The 21,965-nt window shown below is 34.7% G+C and overlaps 1 protein-coding gene across 3 annotated transcripts; it reads right to left on the bottom strand.

Annotated features, from left to right (window-relative positions):
- Window positions 1-21,301, bottom strand: LOC141677297 (uncharacterized). Of its 3 annotated transcripts, none has more exons than XM_074483162.1 (7): window positions 20,837-21,301; window positions 12,750-12,824; window positions 12,148-12,664; window positions 3,033-3,418; window positions 2,113-2,339; window positions 1,869-2,010; window positions 1-461 (listed from the first exon to the last, which is right to left on the bottom strand). In XM_074483162.1, exons 1-7 carry the CDS (start codon window positions 21,203-21,205, stop codon window positions 378-380), a joined length of 1,800 nt encoding a protein of 599 aa, XP_074339263.1. In that variant the 5' UTR covers window positions 21,206-21,301; the 3' UTR covers window positions 1-377. The 3 variants fall into 3 exon arrangements, with proteins under 3 accessions (XP_074339263.1, XP_074339262.1, XP_074339264.1); XM_074483161.1 differs by having other exon boundaries at window positions 1-499; window positions 20,837-21,299; XM_074483163.1 differs by lacking the exon at window positions 1-461 and adding an exon at window positions 534-1,436.
- Between the last annotated feature and the right edge of the window lie 664 nt (window positions 21,302-21,965).

The following is a 21,965-nucleotide window of genomic DNA, read 5'->3' as shown; positions in this document are numbered from 1 at the left end:
AATACATGTCTTCATGGAACCATATCTGTTGCTGTTTTGTATATAGGAATTTAATATGAATAGGATTTGATCAATCTCTAATATGTTCAACCAGTACTCAAAATTTCCAAAATAAGCAAATTGACCCGCTTCTTACGGAAAACCTTATTAAACATCTCTAAACACATCTTTCTATCTATATAACATATACTGATGGATAACTAGCATACATGCAATCAAGCTATTGCAAACTTAAAAGCTTTGATCCTTGAAGGAGCATACTTGTTGAACCACATGTCTCATTTGCAGTATAAAAGGTGCGCATCACCTTAGTTATAACTGCCACACCATGGCCTATGCCTTTTTATACAACATTGACTGGTTGTGAAGACTATCCTTCAGTGTGTTGCTTGCACCCCTTGGGCCCATAATGATTTGATCCTCGCTTCACAATCTTCTTGCAAAGATAACAGTAATGGTTTCTGCATGCCCAGCAGAAGATGTGATTATTGTTGCCTACCTGTAAAATTATTGAACATGTGAAAATGGCAATTTGAACATATTTTCTGATGGTGTATATTCAAAGGTATTTTGCATTTTGCACAGAGAAAAACCTAAATATTGAAGCAGTTGCACTAAAAATTAAGTTAGAGATGCAATCAAACATGACAGATTTTACCCCAAATTTTTACTTTACCATTTTACCAAAGTTGTATCCAGTTTGCAAGATAAGAAAGAATTGAACACTGCTATCTTCTAGACTATTTACTTAAAACTTAAGAAGTTATGTGCTATCTGCTATTTCTTAAGACAACCTTTTTACGAAGAAAAAAAAGGGATAAAGTTGTGTACATGGGACTACACCATACGATGTGAAACCTTGTGCACTAAGTACGACAAATTTGTCGCAATTGCCATTTGTCCATTCCGCAATTTTTTTATACACTGTATTTTGGTTATACGGAACAGAATGGACCTTGCAGTATTTAGTTGACATTACATACCTTCATTAATTCCATTAGATTTAAATTACAAATATCACGCAATTTACAAATGAATGTTCATTCTCATTCTTTCTCACTCCTCTCATGTCTTTTATCCTTTCACCTTTACTTGTTCCATCACTCTTTCCTTGTATTCTCACCATCATTCGATTTCAACCAACCCAAAAACAATCTATTCAGCCCAAATATGGACCTCCTTAGTCCTTGCAAATTTATTTTATCTTCTGCCTGACCTTATCATTCATCGTTCCCTTTTACCTCTAGTTCAAATTTACAACCTCCTAATTCATTCAGAACAAGTGTAATTCTAGTGTACTACCAAACTAGCTTGGCAATAATATCGTCTTTCTTCTAAGCACTTATCGGTGGCCTCTATGCACCAAATATACAGCAGTATAAGAAAAGACAAAGACTCCTCAGATGTAAGTTCTGCGCGAGGCACCTTTGACACCACTGAAACAGGGAGGAACAGATTATGGGCAACACTGCTTCAGCTCATCACCAAGCTACGCTAACAGAAAGACGAAACCAATAATTTTTTTTGCTTAAATACACAATATGAGTCTGTTTATTTTCATGGATTCATTTTATAGCGGACAGATATTAGTGGTTCTTTAGCATGTGCAATTTTGTATGTTGATGGTTTAAAATCATCTTGAATTTCTGGTAAGGCCATAGACCATAGCGATATCAAAATTGAGTAACAATAAAGCAGACATTTATCAATTTGGACAATGCAATGAATTGGTTCTAAAAATATCAAGATATATACTTTTTTCATTTATTCTTCACTTCATCAGTTAGGGGAGTAAATAAGACTGAAAGCTTCTTTAAAGCTTGAATCACGCGAAACACAACCAAATTAGTAAGATTATATATACTTACCTTTGCGCTCACTTGACGGCAAAGAGGACATGGATGACCCCGACCAGCAAAAAGGTCAGCTAGAATCTGGCCTTCTACCATTCGTGCATTTGCCCGTTCCCAGTCCTGAATCATTTGCTGTGGGAAAAGTTCGCATTCCCCCCTTCAAAAGTAACAAATTGCTTAGTTTTCCATTACATGCTGAGTGTTAAATAAAGCACAAATGGACATCATAGTCGCAAACTTTTCAGAGAAAGTAACATACTGAAAGTGCTCGTATCCATCGATTTTTCTATTACAGCGATAACAGAAATAATTCCCACAGTTATTGCACACCATCTTGTTGCAACCTTCAGTTCGTGAGATTGCCATCTTACAGGACGGGCATTGTTTGGCATCACGGAGTATTTCTTTGACACTAAGAATCTCATTTATTATTTCTTTCTCACGACGCTTTCGTTCACCCCCAAGTTGAGTTGAATTTTGTCTCTCCTATAAGAATATAAACGTAAAGAAATCTAAGGAGCCGGCTATAACTAACATTTTTTTCTCATAAAAACCAATTCTGAAAAGGAATGGTAAGGGCTATTAGGTTATGATGTACAAAATCTTAATAAAGATAATACAGGGATTATGACTTTCATGTCATGCTAAATTAATCAAGTGTTTTCGCATGGTTGTAGAGACGTGTTACAATCTGTAGCATAATTCATAAGACTCAACTTATAAACATTGAGACCAAAAAGAAGTAATATTCTGATGGCTAATTACTAAAGTCTAAGAACTCTTGGAGCTCATGCCAAACAGGATCCAATTTAAGGTTCCACAAATTAAAAACAACTAAAGGAATATGGAAATTAAAAAGGGTCAGGACTTCAGACAATGATAGACTGTTTACTGTAATGGAATTTGTTGAATTATAATTCTGCATTTCAAATCTGCTCTCAGCATAATCATAAGACAATTATTAAGTTAATATTTTTAAGTTCTCCTTGTTTAATTATTAGCCTGAAGATGGCTAAAGAAGAACAATAGTCGTTTTACAATCTACACTGCCTCGTCAAACAAATGCCCAGAGAATGGTCAAGGTGAAAATAAAAATCACTCATAGAGAGAGGCACCAAACATAGCACAATAGCAGCATACTTTAAGTTTCCAAAAAAAAATCTCAACCATAAATTTTACCTGCAAAACAAGGAGCTTCATTTCAGGTGTCATGCAAGAAGTTCCAACGTGGCGCCTTTCACTGCAAAGTGCACAAAAACAAAAGAAGCACTTTGAGCATTGTGCATCATGATCTTCATCTGCAAAGCAAGTTGTTTCGCATCTGGGGCAATACACCACGTCAGACATTGAGGCGAGTGTTTTCTGCATGACTAGTGTCTCCCAACGTTGAAATTCTTCATCACCAAGCAATCGTTTCAATAAACCAGATGAAAGCACACCCTCACATTTTTCTTCCGGGCACAAAAGCTTGGTCTTTGTACCTTCCCGTACAGTAATGACAACATATGTTTCCATACATTTCCAGCAGAAGAAATGCTGGCATGTCAATCTGACAAACTCTACACCTGATAAACATTAAAGTACAAAATTAAATATATGTATATATGTTCACAACAGAAAAACTTTTACTATTTGAAAAAAGTTTTTCAACCGTCAGAGGGATTAGTTGTTGACTTGTATCTATAAAGGCCCCAAATACTCTTATTATTATCGATGTGGGATGTTACAATCCTGACATAAAGCTAACAGAAATCTGGTTAGTGCAGCTGGATATTTTTCTATAACATATAGTTAGGATTAGAACCATACTGATTGCTTTATACCTACAGTAGCAACTCTTCTTAAAATACATGTTTTCACTTGAATATTGAAAAAGATAGACCCATGCAAAATGAGTGCAGAATATATAATATAAAATAAGATCACATCAAACAGGTTGAAAACCAACATTAAGATCGGGATCATGAGTTTAAAATGCAATGGATAATGAGTGAAATAATGTCAACAGTTACGGCTGCTCTATCTAATTTTTACAATCCCCAAACCTTTATGATTTTATTATTATATCTGAAATTGCAAATATCGCAAATATGATTGCAGAAGAAATCATCTCTTGAAAAGAAAGAGGAAAAATAAATGTAATGCTTTAGGTATTTGACAAAGAATACTGGTTTATTCATTTACTTTCGCTTTATATATGAATATTTTAGGTGGTTTAGTGTCAGGAACTCTAAACTGATAGTGCAGAAATGTATATGATTTGTGTTTTTGTGTGTTTTAATTGCAGAAATCAGTACATCTAGGCTAGATTAAGTAGAGAACAGCAGAGAATCACAGAGAATAGAAGAGCATCACATAGAACAGCTAGGTTTAGAAGAAGAAATGAACACAGAGAAAGCTTAGAAAAGAAGTAATTCAGTTATAGAGAGAGAAACTAGAGAGAGAAAGAGATTTGGTGGGAAAGATATTCCATTTTCTGATAATAGTTCAAACATAATGAAAATTACAATCGTCTCAGTTATTTATATTACTTCTGCTACTAGTCCTGCAACTACTAATTGGCAATAGACTAATATGCCCTTACTAATAATACTCCTTATACTACTACTCTTATGCAGTTCGTAACATCCCTTCCTCCTTCAAAACCAACCATGACCTCATACTTCTCAAATAGTGTTCCACACTGATTAACTCTCTCAGTACTGCCATCAGACTGCCATCAGACTGGGGATGGTATGCTGAGCTCATATTCAACCTGGTGCCAGAGATTTTAAACAAGGTGTGCCGAAATTCACTTAAGAATAGGCTATCTCTGTCACTCACAATAGATGTGGGTAAACCATGCAGCTTATAGACTTGGTCAAAGAAAATCTGAGCTAATCCTTCAGCAGAAACAGGATGACTCAGAGCCACAAAGTGAGCATACCTACTAAACCTGTTCACAACCACCCAAATGACCTCAATTCTTTAGATTTTGGTAACCCTGTTATGAAATCCATATCTATATCAGACCAGGGTTCATGAGGAATCTCCAAAGGTTTTAGCAACCTATGGCTGTGAACATGTTCTCCTTTAACTTGCTGGCAGATATTGCACTCCCTCACCCATTTTCCTAGATCCTGCCTTATAGTGCTCCAATAGAAATACTCATTAATTCTTTTGAAGGTAGCCCTGTTCCCAGACTGTCCCCATACTCCATTAGTATGTAGCTTGTAATAACTCGAATTTTTGAGACCTTGTAAAACGTTTAATGAATAGTAACCCTGACGGACGGGAAAAACTTTTGAGCCCACACTACGAGGTGCATGAGAAAATGAGTTTCGGAGTTGATATTACGACTATACGTGTCAAATGAGTGTATGTAAACGCTATTAGTTTTCGAAGAAAACGAACTTTGAAAAACGACCGTATTTACAACTCATCGAGGATTACGGGAATCACAATATAATTACGAGATTAAAACACTACGGATTTATATTCAAGTAGGATAAATAAAAATATAAGGAATAAATACGAAAGGAATTACATCGCGAACCATTTACGAGTAAGTATTACGAAGAACATTTAAGCAACCGAGCGAACGCGTAAACGATTAAATAAACGTAACGCACTAACTAAACCATGGTAAGGAAGTAACCATGGTTACTTCATCAAATAGTGAGCTAACCATAGGATGACCAAGCTAGCTAGCAAAATAGTGTGCTAAGGAAGCTAAACCTTGTAGTTAGCTTGTAAGCTAGCAAGCTACAAAGATTTGTCCCTAAGATTTGCAACCAAGAATCAACCTAGAATGCTATACTAGGAGAATAAAATCAATTGCAAGATATCAACCCATCTTCCTAGAAGCAACCTAGCAAATCAACCAAGTTAAGCAACCAAGAGGAGTATAAATACCCCCCTTGATGCTCCATTCGGCCCTAATGAAAAAAAGGGGAAGAATTCAAATTCAAAACTCCAAGTTCTAGCTCTTGTTAAATCCTCCAATTAATTCTCAAGCCTCCTAGCAATTAAACTAAGGTAAAAAAATTCTTTCATCTTTTTTTATCAAGGTTTGATGGGTGAAATAAATTCAAGAAACTCACTAGTGAATAGTATGAATAGTAACCTCTCTTTGGTTTCTTGATTTCAATGGTGGTTTTAGGTTCTAAAAATCATATCAAGCACTTCCAAGCCTCCACCATCCTCAAGAACACATCTCAAGCTTTCAAGAAAGGTAAAAATCTTTGACCCAACTTTATTTAAGATTCATTTTTAAGATCCACTTAGTATGTGGTAGTAAACCTAGTGTTATGAGTGTTATTGATGAAATCTTGATGATTAAGTTAAGTAGATTTAAGGTTGGTTGTTGTTGCCTCAAGAACATGATGTTCTTGAGAGGAGTTTGTGTGTTGATGATGATATGATGATTGTTGGTGGTTGTGTTAAGAGTTAGGGCGTAAACGAAACCCCGATCGTAAACGTAACTTCGTTAAACCAACAAATCGTAATTTCAAGTTTCTGCAGAAAGTCCCGAAGTTGTAAACTGTAGTTTCTTGAAAAATAACCCTTGTTTAGGATAGACAATGTTATAAGGATCGTTTAGGCGCTTGAATCGCTTGATTCCGATTTATGGATCAAAAGTTATGACCGTTTTAGTAAAAGTGATTTACGCGACAAAAACTGCTACGAATTACAAACTTTGAAAATACAAAGGATAGACTTAAAAGTGTTCATAAATCATGAAATTTTTACAGAGAGTAACATATTGAGTTTCCTAACTGCCATAAAAATTTCAAGTGAAAATAATGATTTCTCAATTTTATAAAAATATCGAAGCCGAGACCGCGCAAGTAGAAACCGTAAGAATCCATAAGCGGAGCCGAAGACGATAATGAGAATGAACCTACGATACTTAGGAAAATGAAGTGACCATAATGTGAATATGACTTAAAGGAATAATAAGGGTAGTATAAGTTGAGAGGGTGCATAATGAGTAGCACATGAGTGCGAGTCGCCGTAAATTAGAATGGGATCTAACAAAATGAATTGTGTTATGTTTATAGATTTCCGAGCGGAACCTAGAGCATCCTCCACCTCGAGATACCCAGGCAAGTTTACGAACCCAACTCCATTTTTACTGTTGTTTTGTGAAATGATTGTTTTACTATCATTGCATAAATATCATGCTTGCCATGACACGTAGTTGTTGAAATTTCGCATAATGTAGCGATATTGTACGATAAAGTATATATCGTAAAATGTTATTCGCTTTCAGCGTGACGTATTATATAAGACCGAGAGTCGGTCGGGATTTAAGATAAAACCCGGGAATCATTTTGGCGATATTATAGGACGGTTATAAGTCCATAATAGTACGTTTTAAAGGGACACTTACGAAACATTAAAACACCTCGAACTTTTATTAAAACGATTTCCCAACGATCATATTCCCTCAACTATATTTTATTGTTCGAATAATAAATACTATATATTTATTCCTTATTATGGGAGTAGTATACTCCAACAATTATTTATTTCAAACCCGATTAATCACTATAAGATTATTAATTATGGAGACACAAACTAGTTGAGGAATATTATTTTAAATATTCTTTTAGAGAGTAAACTCATTCGAGGTTTAATTATTTATCGATTATCATTCAATTATTCATTAAAGGGTTTATTATTGATTTAAAAATCATAGATCCTCATTTAAAATATACTTTCTGATTTCAGAATATCATTCGAATAATTTCCAATCGTCGGTGAATATTATCCCGACTTATTTAATATTTTGAATATAGTTTCAAGGAGAAACTTTTCCCCATTATTAATTATCTGTTGATAACGGTCAACACACATCCTTAGTACTTCCTCCGAAATTCTCGGAAGTACGTATATACATATATATATACACTTATATCTTAGAGAGATAAGCTGATTCTATCAACAAGCAAAACGCTTGGGGAACTTCGATGTGGTTCGAGTTCTCGAGATTGATAGGATTCTTTTAAAGGACAAGGGAGGGGTAGACTCTGGTACTATGTGTGCTAGATGGACTACCAAAGGTACCGCAGGCGAAGGTACTCAGTGTACTCAGGAACTTGTGAAGTATGTGTATACCCGAAAATGGGACACGTAGCCCGAATGCGGCAAGGGTGATAACCGGGATACGAAGATGTCGTCCTTCTACTAGTAGAAAAGGTTACTATTATCGTATTACGACTGATCATCGTATACGGTGGCTCCAACGAGTGTCCTAATTCTTCAAATTGGAATTGAGATGCAATACCGTAACCCAAGCCTAGGTGCTGGGATTACTATTAAGGTATTCGCAGGATATTAAAATCCCTTAAAGAATTGTTTTCATAAGAAGGTGTGTATCACCAAGGAAAACTATTTTCGAATAAAACATAATTATCATATATGATGTTATCATACAGTCATTTTTATACTGTACATTATTATACTGGGCATTATAACTCACACTTGTTTTCTTAAATTGACACAACACAACAGTGAATCAAGATGCCTGTCATAAGAACCACAGCCAGGAAACGGGTAGGAAATGAACCGCTGTTCCGTAGATTATTTGGTGCTGTACCGCAGGCAGTCAGAATAAGCTGGATTAGTTTTCAGTTGTTTATAGTTCGGCTTATTTATAAGTATGACTTTTGTAAAGTAAGAAACAAGAAACGTATATTTTGTCGGCAGACTAGCCTTACCTAAAGGTCACTCCCCGGTAAGACTAATTATTTTTGGGTTGTAATAAAATTTCTCTAGTTATGATGGTTCGTTTCCAAGACAATAACCTGTAAGTGTGTGTGTGTGATAAGTGTGGGGTCGTGAAGCGTGAGTATTTACATATTGTAGTGTGAGTTGTGTGTGTTTGGATGTCGTGGCTTCCGAGACTCCTGACCCCGGGTTTTGGGGCGCCACATAGCTCTTTAAAAATTTGCTTCCTTAAACCATCCTTACAACCAATAACCCATTTTCCTCTATAGTGCAACAATCCATTAACCCAATAATACAATTGTGGACAAGTTTTGGTTACAACGGCCTTGGAAATTATATCTTTGAGCTCATCATCTCCTTCATAACTTTCACTTAACTATTCCATCTAAAGTGGCACCACTGATGTCATTTGCTGACAAGCTCCTTCAATCTTCAGTGTGGAGTCGGCAGTTAAAATAATCTCTTTGTTTTGCCACTGAAATTGAATTGTCTGTTTCTCATAATTGAATTGTATGTTTCCCAATTGAGCCAACCACTGAATGCCAAGTATCAGATCCCACTCTTGTAGTTCTACCAACCAGGCTTCAGTACTAAACTCAGAAGCCTTCCAAATCCACTTAAATGCAGTGCAGACTTGATTGTTTACCACAATAGAACCGTTTGTAAGTTGTATCTGCATTGGTTCTCTTATCTCAGTCTTCATTTTATCCCTGTTAAAAGTCAAAGAATTCACCAAATCTAGAGAACTTCCACCATCCACCAATACTTTCAGCTTTTGGCATTTGTAACTTCCTTCAAACTGTATGGGTTTCAACTGCTGGTATACTGGTACTCCCGTAGCTGCTAGCAAAATCTCCTGATTCTTCCAATCATCTTTGTCTTCACCACGGACTTCATCATATTGAGGAGCTTCATGATATTCATCCTGAACTTCTTCATCCGCTATCATCAAGAAGGCCCGAGGTTTCTTACACTCATGTCTCTCGATGAACTTTTCATCACAATAGAAGCAGAGACCCTTCTGCCTTCTCTCTTCCCTTTGGGAGTATGTCAGGGGCCTGGGTTTAGAATTAACTGTCTCTGTAGACTTAGGTGTTGTGAGGATGGAAGATCCCTTAGTACTCCCTTGGCTTACTGGCACACTAGCATCTTTGGAGATGGAGAATGAGTTCTGACTTCTTTTATAAGCTCCATAATTATTACTCTTCTTAGGTTGAGAACTTAAAGTACTCTCATAGTACCTGGCCAACTTAAGTGCCTGCTCCAAGGTACTAGGTCCAATAACCTAATCATTCCCTTAATTTCCACATGCAATCCTCCCACAAAATTCTCCATGAAGTACTCAATGGTTAATCCAGGAATCTTCTTCAGAATTTGACCCCTACACCTCTCAAATTCATCATAATAGGCTTCCACTGTACTGGTTTGTTGCAACCTGTTGAATTTGTCAAACACCAGATCGGTATCAATTTCCCAAAACCTGGCTAAAAAAGCTTCACAAAACTGGTGGTTCCAAGTTATTGACTCCTGTCCAATCATGTATGATTTATACCATGACCTTGGAACACCAGTAAGATGCATAGCAGCTATTGCAGCTCTTCTCCAGTCATTTACTTGATAGATAGTGAAGTATTCTTCACAATCTCTCAGCCATTCCCCTGTGTCTGAACCTTCTTTGAAGACAGGAAAGCTGAGTTTCAAGTGCTTTAGGCTCTGCTGATCACTATACCTACTATTCCCGAATCTCTCCTCTTGATAATCATTATCCAGTTTCAAGTCTTTATTTCTGAATTGTTCTCTCCCAAGCAGCATATAAAGGATTCCTGAACATTCATTTACCTTGAGGAGTGGAGAATTTATCATCATACACATCTGCATCGTCCTCTTCATACTCCTCATCTATGTGCTTAGAATTAACCAATCCTTTCATTCCAACAACTAGCATCTCAATCTGCTGTTGCAGCTTTCCAATTTTCTCATCAGTTCCTATCATATAACCTTGAATATCCTGTCGTAACATCCTCAAAGTACCTTGATGAGAAGTCTCAGCAGTATAACTCTTCTTATAACTCATCCTTCAACAGTTTCAACACAACTTCACACACTTCTCAACAATCAACAAGTAAACAACTCCTAAGTTTCACAGTACTTCTATCAACCAACAATCAACAACACAACAACTAAAGTGCAGTAAAACTACTACAGATCTAATATTTTTGTGGTTTTCTCAATATTATCAAACAAAACTACTAGATCTATGTAATACTAGAGTAAATAACTACTAAACTTCAACAAACAGAGAAATCAACTTAGTGAGACCCGTAATCAAACACCTGATGTGCAGGAATCTCAACTCCTTGAATTCAACTAAGATTACTGAGATCAGTAGCTTGATCTGCTAGATATGCACAAATCTGTCAGGAACTCTAAACTGATAGTGCAGAAATGTATATGTTTTTGCATTTTTGTGTGTTTTAATTGCAGAAATCAGTAGATCTAGGCTCGATTAAGTACAGAACAGTAGAGACTCACAGAGAATAGTAGAGAATCACAGAGAATAGCTAGGTTTAGAAGAAGAAATGAACACTGAGAAAGCTTTGAGAAGAAGTAATTCAGTTATAGAGAGAGAAACTAGAGAGAGAAAGAGACTTGGTGGAAAAAATATTCCATTTTCTGATAATAGTTCAAACATAATGAAAATTGCAATCGTCTCAGCTATTTATACTTCTGCTACTAGTCCTGCAACTACTAATTGGCAATAGACTATTAGTCCTTACTAATAATACTTTTTATACTACTACTCTTATGCAGTTCTTAACATTTAGGATGTCAAAAATATAATGAAATATTTCTTTCATCAGCATAACATCTTATTAAGTACCGTAATAACTTCCTGGTAATACTTCTAGAATCAGTCAGTTTGGCATGCAGTTCGTTTTCTCTCTCATAATATCTATTTAACCTTCAAGTAAGTAACAGTTTTTTTACATATAAGGATAACATCAGATGTATCCAACAAGGATTTTTATATGTAAAGAAGTATACACATCCAGGGAGCATCCATGTGCTGGAGGCCTAATTGTAAACAGAAAGAGAAAATGCAAATCAAAATTTCGTTATTGTGTATGGCAGATATGATGTTCAATGCCAAAAGTGAATGATTTCTACATCGTGATTAAGTTTCGTTGTGTTGGACTACTGATTGAATTTGAATGGGGGAAGCAACACAGAAATACTATATTTTATTGCAAATGAATATGTAAAGGAAAGATGATACAGCTACATTGAAACCTAGTCTTACTATTAACAATTAATGCAAGAAAACAAAATCCAGTATATTGGACTAGGTCCAGAATCTAACAGGGTCGGAACTGATGGAATATATATCAGTTCAGTAATAATTTTCATGCCTACAGGCAAATTCATGGTGAGAGCAAACAGCGTAGCTTTTGGAAGTACCACGAACTTCCATTTGGCTTTAGTTATAATCAAATTTTGAACAAAAAATTATTAGAACATTTGACTACGTCTAGGAAATTTACAGCTAAGGGTATGGAAATAATTTGAAGAAATAACATACCTGGATATTCACTGTAACAGATATGACATTGATGGAAGTTCTTGACAAAATTCTCATGGCATTGCTCATCATTGTAACTCTTCAATGAAGGTATATCAACATCAGGCGAGACACATTTTGAAATCGCTCGCTTGTCCGCAGTGTGTATTCTGTCATAAGGACCAAGTATTATCTCTTCTTCGAAACCAAGATAAGACAGAGAAGAACTTTGTAACCATTCTGCCCATTGGTATATAACCTCCTGACCTGGTTGCTCATTCCAAATTGAATCCAGCATGCAGCATAGACTAGAAATGTTAGAAGAATTCAACCACTGAACCGACATAGTAAAATGAGGCGGGAGATGGCTTGGATATGATTTAGGTAATAAACATGTTAACACAACTGGCGGAAGATACTGAACTTTAAAAGAGTATAAAAATTCAGATGTCGCATCAGACGAAATCTGAACATGACTAGAAGAATTAAATTGTGTGGAGACGGTAATATCCTTTAGGGACTCGATATGAACATGAATCTGCAACACAATCATCCAACAACAATGTTAGAAACATACAGGAGTTATTAACCCTTAAGATGAATTTTAGGAAACTATAGGAGACCTGAAAACATCGTAACCCACTCAGCTTGTCATAAACGACTATATTCTCTCCAAAAATCGATTCCATCGCAATTAACTGCAAAAGTGTAAAGGCAAATACAAGATAAGCAGGGGATCACCAACTTAATGTCCATACTAGTTAGCATGCTAGATTTAACTGTTAATCTCCCTTTACCCAAAGCATTTTTGGAATTGTTATATATTGTAACTGTTAGAAGAAAAGTACATTTTTATGTGGCTAACTCACAAGTGGAAATTTAACAGGATAGCCGGATAGAAGGCTGTAAATTTTTCTTAGTTCAGTTTGACTGTGAAAGGCCTTCAATTATCATAATGCATTCTTGTAATCCACGATTATCCAATTCCACTCTGCTAAATTTCCAAATGCAGAGACCTTGTAATTGCTAGTACCTTATCCTACATGTGAATTGCATAAATGCTATGTAACATACGCAACATAATAATCTGGTTAGGACGCATGGAAAGAAAAATATCAAGGATGAGGAGTAACTTCGAGGAGGAAGACAATGAGCCATTTCTAATCGATTCCAATGAGCAATGATTTCCCATTCAGCAAATTAGGAGAACATGTATTGAATCCCTAAGTTCTTCTACGTTATAACTGTTTCCAATTGAGATTCTCGCTACTCAACTCCGTTTCTGACAGAACTTCACTAATTATGCTACAATCAAAGGAGTCCTATGATAAAATATTACAAATTAGTCAATATTGTCAAAACGGTTAGCAGCTTAAGACCCTTAATTTCTCAACAAAATGTAGATGGTCAGGAACCTTTAAAGTACACTCGTGAACTCAAGCTCATCGTAACATTGAATTGCAGAGTTAGGGATCTTTGTTAAATATGAACACCATTTTTGGAAAACTAAGATTTTTCAATGAATACTAATTCTAAATGTTGATTGAATAATGTCATTTGATTAACAAAATTATAACTTCTGAATGATTGTACTTACGTATCCGACCACGTTAAATAACATAACAACATTTAACAAAAAAGCTATATTAAATATGTTTAATTAGTATTATATAAAAAATATTATTTCTTTAATAGTCAATTTAATAATATTTTAAAACGCATCATACGTAAAAGACAAAAGTTAATATAATTACCCATTTTCTTAACGTGATAACACCATCACAAAATTAATCTCGCAGAGAAAAAATTATGAATTGAACATGTTTATACATACAAAAAGAACATATTTTTTACCAAAGAATAAAAACTAGAGGCTTTGATACTCTCAAAAAATATGCAGGCATGCTTTAAAGTGAAAAAAATTTAGGGAGATAAAATAAACATTGACCAAAAACAAGACAGTATATAATGTGAACCATTCAGCACAGATTTTAAGGGTGTGTTTCCAGATGTTTTATTGAGTCGTCCAATCAAACGTGGAAGCCAAACAAGCTGAAGAGCAAATGTAGAACCATTCAGTTCATATGTTCCCTTTCACCCACTAACAAATGACTCCTTAAAGATGATAACTCAAATAAACTAGACTCTTATAAACAAAATATTCAACTGAATTAATATGTCAAAATGGACAGCAGAGGCAACCCTTGAGGTCCTTGATACCTCAACAAAATTGAAATAATCAGGCTCTTGTTACGAGTCCACTTGATGGGACTGAAAACAAAAGCGAACTTCCAATTTTATAAGTGGATAGTTTTTTATATTTAAGAAAGAAATTAGTGCATTTATTCATAATTTTGTTGTGGCGCTAGTTGTTTATCAATTATGTAGTAGGTTATATATTAGGTCCAATTATTTTTCGGGCCTCAGTATATATTAGGTTATATTACAAGGGTTTATATTATAAGACTTGATTATCAGAATATTATTGAATATAGACTTGGGTCTCTTTCATGGGTTGCAATCCTTAGTTTTTTTCTCTTATGCGGTTAAGAAATCCTTGGGATAGTGATTCTTCTGCGGTTAAATCACCCAAGTTTTATTTTAATATCATTTCGGAGAAGAACTTGTGATTAGTTTTTCGGGAATATCATAAATCATTCTTTGCATAAGTTCTCCTGCATAACTCATGAACTTCAACTTTGACATTACATTGCAGAGCCACAGATGATGATTTAAAAAAAGCAGCATTCATTTAAAAAAATTTGTTAGTTATTTTAGTGTAATTGGATTAACTAGTTGACCAATGTGATTGTAATATTTCATCGAACAAGTCGGGAGAGTGCGGAGTGCATGCTTGTTTGAGTTTATTATGATTTTCGGTATTGGCGGGGGTTGGTGTTAATGTGAAAAGACATGTCTTTTAGACACAACCGCATACCTCAAAGGACGTGTCTTAGGACATGTCTTTTGGACATGTATGGATGTGTCTTAGGACATGTCTTTTGGACATGTATGGACGTGTCTTAGGACATGTTTTTTGGACACCTATATAATACTTGCAACAGATTTGGTCATCTATATAGAAAAAAACAAAAGGTTGGTTGTTGAATTCACACAAAATACATCATTCTCTGTTCTTATATTCTGATTTTATCCGGTTGAAAAGTTTGGATAACCACCAAATTGTTTCAATCTGAAATTGTTTGTCAAGACTTCAGAATAATCCAAGTTATCCTCAATTTTTCTACAACAAAGATTGAACCAAATTTGTTTTTTGAAGATGGCGAACAACGAATCTGTAAAAGACATGACTAGCAAGTTTGCAAAACTAAACAAGTTTGAGGGACATGACTTTAGAAGACGGCAAAAGAAGATGCATTTCTTGTTAACCACATTAAAAGTTGTGTACGTTTTGAGTACTCCAATGCCAGAAATGATTGAGGAAACTGTAGAACAGACTAGAAGACGCTGCAAATGGGAGAATGATGACTATATCTGTCGGGGTCACATCTTGAACGATATGTCTTTTTCTCTTTTTGATACATACCAAAATGTTGAGTCTGCAAAAGAATTGTGGGATTCCCTTGAATCCAAGTACATGGCTGAAGATGCTTCTAGCAAAAAGTTTCTGGTTAGTAATTTTATTAACTATAAAATGGTTGATACTAGACCGGTCATGGAACAGTATAATGAACTGTTAAGGATTTTGGGACAATTTGTTCAACACGACATGAAAATGGATGAATCCATTTCGGTTTCTAGTGTTATAGACAAACTGCCACCCTCGTGGAAAGATTTCAAACACACCCTGAAACATAATAAGGAAGAGATGACTTTGGTTGAACTTGGAAGTCACTTCAGAATTGAAGAGGCTTTAAGGGCTCAAGAAATTGAGAATAATCCTAAGGGAAAGAATCAAGTCGGTAACTATTCTGTAAATATGGTTGAAGATGGTGGATCTTCTAAGAATTCAAACAAAGACAATGGTAAAAAGAGGAAGTTTAAAGGAAATAACAATACCTCTTCCAACAAAAAACCAAAATTGGCATGTTGGAAGTGGGGCAAACCTAGTCATTTCAAGAAGGATTGTCGGGTTGGTAAAGGCAATCATAACGCTGGTCCAAGTGGATCTAAGGATCCACAAAAGCAACAAGGTCTGATTTTAGTACAAAATTATAATTCTGGGCAGAATTATGTGTCACTAATCTCTGAGGCATTTTATGTGCAGGATGATAATGTTGCATGGTGGATTGATTCTGAAGCAACAAGTCATGTGTGTAAAGATCTTCGTTGGTTAGAAGATTTTCAACCAATCGAAGATGGATCTATGTTAAAGATGGGAAATGTTGCAACTGAACCAATAAAAGGACTAGAAAATGTAAAGCTTGTTTTTACTTCTGGAAAATATGTATTATTAAATAATGTGTTGTATGTTCCTGAAATTCGAAAGAATCTCTTGTCTGGTGTTGTATTGAATAATTGTGGTTACAAACAAGTGTATGAAAGTGACAAGTATATCTTGTCAAAGCATGGTACTTTTGTTGGCTTTGGTTATTTATGTAATGGCATGTTTATGTTGAATGTTAATGTCTCATTTGATGATGAATCTGCTTGTATGGCTTCTAATAGTGCTAGCAATAATTCGAATAAATCTAAATTGTGACATGCTAGACTGGGACATGTACATTATAAAAGAATAAAGGATATGTCTAAAATGAGTCTCATACCTGCTATTGATATAAACAATGAGAAATGTAAAACATGTATGTTAACTACGATAACCAGAAAGCCTTTCAAGGACGTAAACAGAATATCTGAAGTGTTGGAACTGATACATAGCGATTTATGTGATTTTCATGCTACACCTTCGTTGGGAAATAAAAAATATGTCATTACATTTATTGACGATGCATCTAGATATTGCTATGTTTATTTGTTGAATACTAAGGATGAAGCTCTTGATAAATTTAAAATCTATAAAGAAGAAGTAGAGCTACATAAAGGTGCTATGATTAAAAATCTGCGTACTGATAGAGGAGGTGAGTATTATGATCCATTATACTTTCAATCTACTGGTATAATACATCAAACCACTGCTCCTTATACACCACAACAAAATGGTGTGGCAGAAAGGAAGAATAGGACTTTGAAAGAGATGGTTAATTCCATGTTATCCTATTCGGGTTTGAATGAAGGTTTTTGGGGTGAGGCTATGTTAACAACCTGTTTTTTTTTGAAATAAATGTTAACAACCTGTTATTTGTTGAATATGATTCCTACTAAAAGGAATAAATTTACCCCTTATGAAATTTGGTATAAAGAGCCACCAAAATTGAGTTTTCTGAGAGTTTGGGGATGTAGATTAGTTGTAAGGCTCACTGAACCCAAAAGGAGAAATTTGGGTGAGAGGTTTAGATTGTATTTTTGTGGGGTATGCTGAGCATTCCATTGCATATAGGTTCTATGTATTAGAATCTAATGAGTATGTATCTGTGAATATGGTTATCGAGATGCTGACTTTGATGAAAATAGATTTACATCTATACCTAGACCAAGAGACATGATTCAGAATTCTTTCAGTAGGAACCCGGTTCAAACTGAAGATGTTCATGGACCTTCTGAACCAAGGAGAAGCTTTAGAGCTAGAAAAAACAAATCATTTGGACCTGATTTTCAACTTTATTTGGTTGAAGGTTCAAGAGATGAGGTTGAGATTGAGTCTGAGTACCAATATTGTTTTATTATTGAGGAGGATCCAAAAACATTTAATGAAGCAATGACATCAAGGGATGTTGCATTCTGGAAAGAAGCTATTCAGGATGAGATGGATTCTATCATGAATAATAACACATGGGAATTGAGTGATCTACCTCCTGGCTGTAAAGCATTAGGAAACAGATGGATCTTCAAAAGAAAAATGAAAATGGACGGTACCATAGAAAAATTTAAAGCCAAATTGGTTATACAAGGCTTTAGGCAAAAAGAAGGGATTGATTACTTTGATATTTGTGCTCCTGTTGCTAGGATTTCTACTATCAGGTTGTTGATAGCACTTGCATCTATACACAACCTTGTAATTCATCAGATGGATGTAAAAAATGCATTCTTGAATGGTGAATTAGATGAGGAGATTTATATGAAACAACCGGAAGGGTTTGTTATGCCTGGTAGTGAGCACAAGGTGTGTAAATTGAAGAAATCTTTGTATGGTCTTAAACAAGCACCAAAAGATTGGCATCAAATATTTGATAGTGTGGTTTTGTCTAATGATTTTCTTCTTAACCAAGCAGACAAATGTGTATATAGCAAGTTTGATGCTTCTGGTAAAGGAGTTATAATTTGCTTATACGTAGATGATATGTTGATTTTTGGTACTGACCAAAATCAAGTGGATAAAACCAAGAAATTTTTGTCATCTAATTTTGACATGAAAGACTTGGGAGAGGCTAAAGTGATTCTTGGTATAAAGATCAAGCGTACGAAAAATAGTATTTCAATTTCTCAATCTCATTATATTGAGAAGATTCTGAAAAGATTTAACTTTAATAATTGTTCTCCAGTTAGCACTCCTATTGATCCTAGTCTTAAGCTAGTATCTAGTAAATGAGTTGTAGCATCTCAACTTGAATTCTCAAGAGCGATTGATAGCCTCATGTATGCCATGATAAGCACTAGGCCAGATATAGCCTATATTATTGGTAAGCTTAGTAGGTTTACTAGCAAACCAAGTTCACATCATTGGCAAGCTTTAAGCCGAGTGTTCAAGTACTTAAAAGGAACCATGAATTATGGTTTAACTTATACTGGATTTCCTTCGGTTCTTGAAGGTCATTCGGATGCAAGTTGGATTTGTGATAAAGAAGATCATTCTTCCACGAGTAGTTGGGTATTCCTTCTTGGGGGAGGTGCTATTTCTTGGGCATAAAAAAACAGAGTTGCATTCCTAACTCAACAATGGAATATGAGTTTGTAGCATTATCAGCTGCTGGTAAAGAAGCTGAATGGCTAAGAAATCTGATTTATGAAATTCCATTGTGGCCTAAACCGATATCTCCCATATCTATCAGATGTGATAGTGAGTCTGCCTTGGCTAATGCTTATAGAGAAGTGTACAAAGGCAAGTCTAGACACTTAGGTGTTAGACACAACATGATTCGAGAGCTCATCATGCATGGTGTTATATCAGTGGAGTTTATAAGAACTCAACATAATTTAGCCGATCATTTGATCAAAGGGTTGAGAAGAGATCTTGTGTACAAATCGGCTGTAGGGGTGGGATTAAAGTCCATCTAAAATTTCTCATGTTGAGAGCTTAACATCTAGAGATTGAAACACATTAATAGTATCATCCCAAGGTATGTGTTCAGACCTGCAAGTTGAGGAGGTTGAAGTTTATCTTCTTAATAGTTCTTTTGAAAAATTGCATATGCAGGTGCAAGAATAAAAGTACCTATGTGAGCATGAAGTTTAGCCGCTTCAAGAAGTTAGGACTTGACTTTATTATGCTTATGAAGGATTAGGACACAAGGCTAGTAAAAGATAGTGTCAAGTGAGAACATTTGAGAATGTAAATTTATGTGTATATTATCTTCATGTATTCATTATGAATAACAGAGGTTCAATCAATTGTGATACCTTGATATTCGAATATCTGGGATGTGTAATATACTAATATGAAATTCAATCGTCATCATATTTCATTTATGCATAAATTTGTTGTTTGTTGTGATTTTGTTTAGTTAATCATGGATTACACTAAAATGGGGGAGAATTGTTAGATATTTTAGTGTAATTGGATTAACTAGTTGACCAATGTGATTGTAATATTTCAACAAACAAGTCGGGAGAGTGCGGAGTGCATGCTTGTTTGAGTTTATTATGATTTTCGGTATTGGCGGGGGTTGGTGTTAATGTGAAAAGATATGTCTTTTAGACACGACTGCATACCTCAAAGGACGTGTCTTAGGACATGTCTTTTGGACATGTATGGATGTGTCTTAGGACATGTCTTTTGGACACCTATATAATACTTGCAACATATTTGGTCATCTATATAAAAAAAACAAAAGGTTGGTTGTTGAATTCACACAAAATACATCATTCTCTGTTCTTATATTCTGATTTTATCCGGTTGAAAAGTTTGGATAACCACCAAATTGTTTCAATCTGAAATTGTTTGTCAAGACTTCAGAATAATCCAAGTTATCCTCAATTTTTCTACAACAATTTTCTGGTTTAGAGTTTCAAAAACAAATTGTGGTTACATAAGTTGTCTCAAAATAAGTTTGGGCTTACTGAATAGAAGATCAGATTTTCATCTTTCCAACTATACTTAACCCAGTCTCACTCTATACATCGCCAACTTTATTATCCAAACCAGAGGGTAAGATAATACTTCACTTTCAAGCCTCTTGTTTTGTAATCTACTATTTGTGAATGTCTAATTGCAATGGTCATACCAAATTACTAACCAAAAGAGAGTAATGATAAATATATTACTAGCTCTCATCTTTATATCATTATATGGTTCTGTCCTGCCTATGTTTCATTATCATTCTCCGTACCGAACCAAACTTCCACTAGGTATGTTGGGTTTAATTTTGTAATCAAATAGTAATAAAGGAAGAATGTGAGGACCATATATTAGTAGGAATACACACAAACAAACATATGAAGGAATGGTAAATAGAGGGGGGGGGGAGGCAGTTACCTCATCCTGCTGCAATTGATCATTGAGACACAAAAGCTCCTGAGACAACCCAACTTGTTCTGTATGATCAAACCTCAACTCCTTCACAATATCAACATGACTACTACTAGCCCTCTTTTCGAAACAAGAATCATTATTATTAGAAATCATCTTCACATCCAAATCATCATTATTAGAATTATAATCTTTATCTTTCACAATTCCAATACAATTGTTGTGTTCATGTTGTTGGCAAGAAGCCACCTCGGGAGTGGATTTGGAAGGGGGTTTTCGAGGTACCCACTTGGATTTTGGGCGATGAAACCTGGTGGGTTTAGAGGAAGAAGAGGATTCATTTTTGTGGGTTTGTGTTGAAGTAGACATATTCATCGCCACACAAACGAGGAGCAGAGCAAGCTACAATAACAGAATAACAGATGATGATGGTTCGTGTTGTGTTGTGTGTTTTTTTATACAACTGTCTGTAGACTCCTATTTTAGTACAAATATTTAAATTATTAATCTCATTAATTGGCTTCAAATAGAGTGTCCTTTATTTTTCTCATACACACGATTTTTTGTCCTTTTATTTGGCTAAAAAACAAAATTACAATAGTTTTGCCAATATATGGTTTTCTGTTAATTTATATATATATATATATTATTATATTATATATAGTTTTAGTAATAATTTAATGTAAATAATTAAACGCTAAAGTTAATACCTACCTAATTTTAATTTTAATATATAATTTACTGTTAGATAGCTCACGTGGTCTAGAGTTTATTTTATGTCGTCTAAGATTCTCGATTCGACCCCCACTCACCCCGAAAATTTATTAAAACATATACTCATTTGACTATAAATCATATTTGTCAAAAATAATTAAGATCAAATAGTATAAAATAATATATGATTTAAAATTTTGAATCATTAACTTTATTTGTAACTTTATAACTAAATAGTATAGCCTTTAATCCGTGCAATTCACAGACTAATTATAACATTTGTAATTTTATTATTTTAATAATTTATAAAAATAAATTTTAAAAATAATAATTATATATTATTGAAATTAATGAACTTAAAATATTTACGTATTATTTTATATGTATTATATTATTAAAGGATTCAAAATTTAAATAGTTA

The sequence above is a fragment of the Apium graveolens genome, chromosome 8, assembly GCF_009905375.1.
Source record: "Apium graveolens cultivar Ventura chromosome 8, ASM990537v1, whole genome shotgun sequence".
NCBI lineage: Eukaryota > Viridiplantae > Streptophyta > Magnoliopsida > Apiales > Apiaceae > Apium > Apium graveolens.
The sequence above is the reverse complement of the archived record's forward strand: the minus strand, read 5'-3'. Positions and strand labels throughout refer to the sequence as shown.